At 38.7% G+C, this 8,023-nt stretch overlaps 1 protein-coding gene across 9 annotated transcripts in view; it reads left to right on the plus strand.

Annotated features, from left to right (window-relative positions):
* The window catches only part of ptk2aa (protein tyrosine kinase 2aa), a 68,561-nt gene that overhangs the window by 48,591 nt on the left and 11,947 nt on the right, over positions 1-8,023 (plus strand). For 7 of the 9 annotated variants that reach the window (XM_078267141.1, XM_078267142.1, XM_078267138.1 and 4 more), the window contains 10 exons: positions 673-729; positions 1,746-1,766; positions 3,530-3,627; positions 4,140-4,224; positions 4,365-4,465; positions 4,807-4,922; positions 6,011-6,111; positions 6,495-6,584; positions 7,175-7,379; positions 7,911-8,022. In XM_078267141.1, the coding sequence (XP_078123267.1) occupies positions 673-729; positions 1,746-1,766; positions 3,530-3,627; positions 4,140-4,224; positions 4,365-4,465; positions 4,807-4,922; positions 6,011-6,111; positions 6,495-6,584; positions 7,175-7,379; positions 7,911-8,022 (986 nt within the window). Of the gene's footprint in view, positions 1-512; positions 534-672; positions 730-1,745; positions 1,767-3,529; positions 3,628-4,139; positions 4,225-4,364; positions 4,466-4,806; positions 4,923-6,010; positions 6,112-6,494; positions 6,585-7,174; positions 7,380-7,910; position 8,023 lie in introns of those variants that run through there. The other 2 variants (XM_078267144.1, XM_078267137.1) reach the window with 2 other exon arrangements.

Raw genomic sequence — 8,023 nt, forward strand, 5'->3', positions numbered from 1 at the left:
GTTAGGATAGACTCGGTCCATCTTTTCCTTTTCCTGCTGGCTCTTTTCTCTCCCTCGCTTTCTGCCTATCTGTCTGATTCTGCACAGATTTGATCCTAAATGTTACCATCTGCCTACATGACAGCTAGATCCACTATTTCTTTCTCTTAGTGTCACACTCTCTCTATTCTTGTATCCTTCCTCCTGGTTTTCCATATATTTCATTTTCTACTTGTCTCTTTCGAACTCTCTCTCCTTTCTGTCTTGGTCTCTTCTCTTTTTCTTTTCCTCCACCAACACCACAGTTATCCCCTGCAGCCCAGCTGCTCTCACACAGACAGATATGCACAACACATGCTCAGCTGACACACTCCGCCAAGTGTGTGTGTGTGCAGAGAGAGAAAGAGAGGAGCTACGTGCGTGTTGCTTTGCCCAGGAGTTGCTGAAACTCTGAGTTAGCTAGTTATTTCTTAGTTTTATTGTGCAGTTTTGTTTTTTAATGCACACGTGTTTGTGTGTGCATCGGTGACCCTTCATACCATAGCATAGGCACGGTAAACTGAACATGTGCACGATTTTGCCATTGTTTGTGTATGTTATTTTCAACTTGCGTGCCTGTCTGTTTTTTTTTAATTTTTTTTTAAACTTTATTCTCTTGCTGGTTTTTTACACCGTTTGTATCTCATGTTACAGAGACTGATGACTATGCTGAGATAGTTGATGAAGAGGACACATACACCATGCCCTCCAGTAAGTAACTTATTTAATCTTTCGTCTAACATCTACTGACTAAAGTAATTTGTACTCAAGAAAATGAGCTTGCGTTGCACTGCAAGAGAACTATATGACTGTTTCGCTGTTATTCTTCTGTCAAATCCTTGCATTCTCAAATATTCGTTTTGTTCTGCTATCTAATACGCCAAGTGTGGTGTGAATCTTTTCCAAGAAACATACTCACACAGGAAACATCAGAGAAGTTACATTAAACCACTTTTGGTTAGGTAGCGGCTAATCAAATTCAAGCCAGTCTCAGCGTCTCACATAAACAACGGAGACACCAGCTGGGGGTCAGAGGCTGCAACTCATACTGTATAACTCCGGTTGGTTGGACACACATTGCATCTGCCAAATTCATTCATATGTTACTCAAAACCCTGAATGTGCTGCTAAGTTTGGCAGAAGCCCTGTGAGTGGTGGTTTTAAGCCTCTGTTCCAATACATTTAATATGGCTGTTTGGGCCAGTACAAAGTACTCATGTATTTGATTGCGTTGACAATTTTGAAAATGGACTGTGTTCTTCTTTCCTCCCACAGTCCTTTTCTATCTTTCTCTGTCTGGCTTTATTTCTTTGTCTCTTGCGCTTTGCTTTTTTTTGGTCTTTCTGCGACTTCCTCTAAACAGACTTTCTGCAGACTTCTGACATATTTTCCTACTCTGAGTCTGTATGCGTGTCCATGTCATACCGCCTGCTGTATGTATATAATAAAGATGTATTCCAGTAATGACTTTTAACCATTATGTGGTAGTATTCATTCATTAAATTATTTATTAACTAAACATCAGGTAAAGAATCAAATGGTTCAATTATCTGTGTGTGTGTGTGTGTGTGTGTGTGTGTGTGTGTGTGTGTGTGTGTGTGTGTGTGTGTGTGTGTGTGTGTGTGTGTGTGTGTGAGATTTCTGAGCTATTTTCAATCTTAAAGCAGCTGTCTGGCTCTCTCGCTCTTCATCTCTCTTTCTTCCTCTTTCTCCCACCGCCAACACAGTCAGCTATGGAGTAGTTGAAGGTAAAACTCCCTCCCTCTCTCTCTCTCTCTCTCTCTCTCTCTCTCTCTCTCTCTCTCTCTCACACACACACATTCTGTCCTACTGAATGTAATTTAGATTTTACATTTTCATTCATATTTTTCTTTGCCGGGCACTAGACTACGTTGTTATCAGAATTGTTCATTAAAAACTAATTAGCGCAGCTTCTAGCAAGTTAGTTTGTTAATTTAAAAATAACAATTCCTGTTGATCTACATGAGTAACAGTATCAATGATGCAACTCCAGTTAGGAACCAGCGTACACAAGTTTTCTTTCAACATCAGTGTCTGGCAAAGAAAAATAAGATACCTATCCAGATTGTTGTTGACTTGTGGTTGTTGGTGATTTGTAGAGTGCTGTTCATTTGGGTTTTGTGTTGAAAATGAAAGGGAGGGCCAATCCCAATGCAAGATGTTACTTCATAAATAGTTTAATCAGAAGTCTCCCCAGACCTTTTGGGCTAAACAATCGCACAGTATTATATATTGTTTATTGGCTCGGTTCTCATTTCACCATCATGTTGGTTATTATGACATTTTGATGTCTTTATCGGGATTTAGTATCATGGTCGTATGTTGTTGTTGTTGTCATCTTTGGATTTATTTGTGTTTGAAGCAGTTATTAATTTCCTGCAAATACAATTCCGTATGGATTATTGCATTACATTTCTTTCTTATAATGGAATGTGTTTTGGTTACGCTGTTGTTTATCTGTTGTTTGAGTCAAATTGCCGAACTTTGTTTAGCCTGACAGATACTTAAACTTGAACAGGATAAGTTCCTAATGGTTAGTGTTGTGCGTAAACCTTTTGAACTCATTATTTAGTGCATTTTTACTGCGTTGGTTGGCAGCTGACATTAATGCACCTCTTTAGAAATGTTTCATGACCTTTTTAACAAGGCAGAAATATTGATAACATAAATGTCAAAGCATGTGGATGTCAGTTGCAAAAACTTTTTTCTTTCAATTCTTTTGGACATACATACTGAATATAAAAAGCTCACTGCAGACATGGGACATATTGAATACACTTCAGATCCATCAGTTAATATTATATTAATGTTAATATTAATACATCACTGAAAAGATCCAGGCCCGGGCGTTCTTCTCGGCTTTGCAAAGTGTTTTAGAAATAGGCTCTTGATGTCTACATGCACAGAGCACTCCAGGTTTTAGTCTCCATTAATATCTTATTTAGAACAACTTGTTTATGTGTTTCCCTGTAGCCCCATTTCAATGTGTCAGTATGCAGGAATAAACAGACATTCTAATGGGACTCTGGTGCGCATGTAAACAGATTTTTATGAACCTTACATTTTGCCTGTTAAATGGGTTTACTGTATGCTGGTGTGTTTGTAATTTTGTGTGGTAGTGTGCATGTCAAGGTTTGTCGAGTTAGTGGTGTTAGGGGGAGGGAATATAATCTGAATGTGCAAACCTGGGTCGAAAGGTCTTTTTTGTTGGTTTATTTTAGTCTAATTTGATTGCCAGTGAGTGGGGTTCACCAAAATGGACGATCATTTGACTGCCAGTAAAGTCAATTACTTAATTTACTTTTCTGTGATAAAAACGATGACCTGATACCATCCAAATTGTCTCGTCCTGGTAAACCCCATCCATGTGGTCTGAGTTAAGCATGTCAAATGTGATGGGTCTTTGTCATGTTTCCAGTATATAAAAATCATGTATAAATCTCACTTTTTACACTTTTTTCCTCTTTTCTTCTTTCCTCCTCTCTCTCAGCACGGGATTATGAAATACAGAGGGACAGGATAGAGTTGGGCCGCTGTATAGGAGAGGGTCAGTTTGGAGATGTACACCAAGGAGTCTATAACAGCCCGGTATGTGAAAATACACACACACACACACACATGCATAGGCACACTTTTTGTGTACCCACCAATAAATAATCAGACATACGTAGGACAAATAGAAGGTGCAAAAAAAACAAACATCAGTTTTGATGTGATTGGATACAAGATGGTTGTCAGTTTTCAGTCCTTCATTGTCTGGTAGTTACTTATCATCCAGCTAATAAAAAAAGTATTCTCAAGTTAGCACCCTAACAAGTATAAAGATTAGATTTCTTACTGCTACTTCATAAACTGAACACATTGTGTTACAAAGTTTAAAAATGTTTTTGTCCAAATTGATAATTTCAAGTAAATTGTAGACAGTTTTGTTTCTACAGTTGTTAAGAGTTGTGTCTGTTTATTGCATTAAACATTGATTAAAACATATTATGTGCGTATGTTTGCTACATTGTAATATACTATCAACATCCCTTATTTGTGATACTGATTTCGGCCAGCCTTATACTGTATTAAGTACAATCTGCTAACGTGTACTGCAGGACAAACCACCTCTACCTGTTGCCATTAAGACCTGTAAGAACTGTACATCAGACAGCGTCAGAGAAAAGTTTCTACAAGAAGCATGTAAGACCACACGTTTTTTGTTTTTTTTTCCCTTGACTTATTAGCAAACCATAACTCACTTCATACATACTGAGTGTGTTAATGTGTGTGTGTGTGTGTGTGTGTGTGTGTGTGTGTGTGTGTTTGCACTTCCCTTGCAGTGACAATGCGTCAGTTTGACCATCCTCACATCGTCAAGCTGATCGGAGTGATCACAGAAAACCCTGTTTGGATCATCATGGAGCTGTGTACGCTTGGAGAGGTACGTCTGAGGATAATGTTCTCAAATACGGACAGAGTCGAGTAGAGTGTGTGTCACTTCTTGTCAGTATAGAAAGGAAACTTGTAAGTCATGATGGTAGGTGCCTAGGAAAAGCCTGACCTGGAAATCCCTTATATTAAGAAAAGAAAAATCCACTGTTTACTCTTGCATGTCAAATACTTCAAGGTAAGGTTTTGCTGACAGACCATTTATCAGTGTGAGATGGTGACATGCATTGACATAGGATCTGCTATGTGCTATTAAATAACACTGTATAAAACTATTTCTCCATCTTTACACCGTCCCTGTTTTTTTGTCCGTCTTTTTTTCTCTGTCTACAGTTACGTTCATTCCTTCAGGTGAGGAAGTACAATTTGGATTTAGCCACTCTCATTCTGTTCGCCTACCAGCTCAGCACAGCGCTCGCATATCTGGAGAGTAAACGCTTTGTGCACAGGTACACACACACACACACACACACACACACATACATACATCATACACACGCACAAGATAGATTAACTAAGGAATATGAGGGCATATGATTACATGTACTGGGTTCACATTGTTATTATCATGAGTTTTGATTTTTGATGTAATCTTAAAGTGCCCATATTATGAAAAAAACACTTTTTCTGGGATTTGGGGTGTTCTTTTGTGTCTCTGGTGCTTCCACACACATACAAACTTTGAAAAAAATCCATCAATGCTGTTCTGAGTGAGATACGGTTTCTGAATGTGTCCTGCCTTCAGTCTCTGGGTGAGCTGTTCAAAATCAGCACGGCTTGTGACGTCACAAGCCGAAACGAGCTGGCTAACCGCAGCCATTAGCTCGTAGCGTTAGCGTTAGCATGCTACCTCGTTCTCAATAGCAAAGCACTGCTACAACACACACAAGTTCACCATAATCTACAAAAGAACTACTTCCATGTGCGCCCTCATTTAGAAGTCTCCCAGCTAATCCTGCCTTGTAACTGACTGAAGTTGTAGAAACAGCCTTTCTTTTACTGTCTATGGAGCTAGCTAGCTGACATGATCTACATCTGAGCTACTGCGCATGTGCGAGTGCTATCAAAGATAGTACAGAAGAAGAAGAAGAAAAGAGTCTCACTCTGTAGCTAAAACAGATACCAGCTGAAAAGAGGATCTGCAGCAGTGAGAGAGAGCGGTGCAGTCCAACAAAAATATGGTGTTTTTTGAAAATTAAATCATGTAAACCTATTCTGGTACAACCTTAAAATACAATTATGAACCTGAAAATGAGCATAATATGGGTGCTTTAAAATAAATGTTTAATATAAATGCCTGTTACGGACACTATGTTTTTTAGTTTGAGGGCACTATATGCTGCATACATTTTACTTACTAAAAACATTTGACAGAAAGGACATATAGTGCAGTTTGTAGCAAATATGGAGTGGTTTTCAGGCAAAGCTGTGGCGTTTCACACTACTTTCTCATACTCTTGGATAGATATTTTGCATCCAAGAAATGACAAATAACATCCATGATTCAGGCCTAATGCCAGCTAATATTGACTTACAGGGACATAGCAGCACGCAATGTGTTGGTCTCTTCAGTCGACTGTGTGATGCTCGGAGACTTTGGTCTGTCACGATACATGGAGGACAGCTCTTACTACAAAGGTAATGATACTCAAACACACACACACACAGCTCTGTATTATGTTATGACACAGAACAGTGTTCACTGATGTTTTCAATGTGTCCAAGACAGTTTTTAATGTTGTTAATTCCTCAAATTTTCTGAGCAGTGCTGACCTGAGACCAGTTTGTTGTCCAGTAACACTTTTCTAGTTGCCAGTGCTTTAGCACCACCAACAGGTCACATCAGGATACTGCAGTTTATCTGGACTTATTGCACATGTTGGCATGTTATGAAAACAGAGTCTTCTTCTAGTCTCTATTGCCCTCTGAGTTATTGCAAAATGTAACAGCAACCCGATGATGAATTTCAAATGTAATGTAGTCATAAAATCTTAACATATCTGTGTTTGTCTTTGTCTCAGCTTCTAAAGGTAAACTTCCTATCAAATGGATGGCTCCTGAATCTATCAACTTCAGAAGATTCACCTCTGCCAGTGATGTCTGGATGTTTGGTGAGTTATGATAATTTATGTCTGTATGCGTGTGTTGTGTTAGTTGGAAAACATATTACACATTACTAGGGCTGTCAATCGATTCAAATTTGTTATCGTGATTAATCACATGAGTGTCCTCGTTAACTCGCGATTAATCGCACATTTTTTTAATCTGTTCTAAATGTACTTTAAAAGGGATATTTTTGGTATTTGAGACTCGACTACTCCGTAGGAAACTCAATCCACATCGACAGTACATTAAAGAAACTTTAGTCTTGTATAGAGAACCAAATGGAAGGGCTTTGACACTCAACTTGCCATTCAAAAGACCCCTTTCTTTATCCATTTCTGTTCAAGAAGCTTTGTTTCTGCTAGCCATCCACTTCTGTTCATGGATATTAAGACCTGCTCCCGTTCCTCCATCTCTCCGTCTCCCCCCCCCCCACGGAGCAAAATCACAGAACGTGCGTGCATTAAGAAAAATGAGTGCCGTTAAAAGGAATTTGTTTTTTGTTTTTTTACAGCCATTATAATTACAGTACCATCATTCTATATCATCTAAGGAAACAGCCCTAAAGAACTACGTATGTTTGTTTTCCTCTCTGTAGGTGTGTGTATGTGGGAGATTTTGATGTATGGCATCAAGCCTTTCCAGGGCGTGAAGAACAATGACGTGATTGGCAGGATAGAGAACGGCGAGCGATTGGCTATGCCTCCTCAGTGTCCGCCCACCCTCTACAGTTTGATGACCAAATGTTGGTCGTATGACCCAAGCAAGAGACCGCGATTCACTGAACTCAAAACACAACTCAGGTAGTAAAATGGTTTTGTCAGTTTGTGCTTACAAGTGCTTGTGTGTTGAATATTAATTACACTTAAGGCCATTATACTAATATTATAGTCATGCTTTGCAGTGTTTGTAATGTCACTTGCATGTTACATAGTCAGGTTTTTTATTCTTTAAAGTTGCCATGTGTAATATTTTTTAAATTCTATTAGTATCAAGGATTAAAACTGGTCAGTGACAAAGATGAGGAGCTTTTTGTTTTTTGTTCCCCTTTTTTTAGCATGTGATTTTGCATTTATCAACAGATATTATATTAATTTTGTCCATATTGTCCAGCCTGAATGTCCTTTGTGTTGTTAGAGCTAGTTTCTCTCCAAATGAAGAAGAATTTTCCTTTGGATTTAATTTTCTCCAATCATAAAGGTGTTAAAAAGTTTCCCCCCACAGTTGATTTATTTTCTCGTACTGAGAAACAATTTTTTGTTCTATTGGTCCATCTATTTACATAAAGAAGAAGAGCACTTATTAAGATGAGTCCTTGTGTATAACTTTTGTAGCACCATACTGGAGGAAGAGAAGCTTCAACAAGAGGAGAGACTTCGAATGGAGATGAGGAGACAAGTCACCGTGTCCTGGGACTCTGGAGGGTCTGATGAAGCACCGCCTAAAG

This window comes from Sander vitreus, chromosome 14 (genome assembly GCF_031162955.1).
Source record: "Sander vitreus isolate 19-12246 chromosome 14, sanVit1, whole genome shotgun sequence".
Lineage (NCBI taxonomy): Eukaryota > Metazoa > Chordata > Actinopteri > Perciformes > Percidae > Sander > Sander vitreus.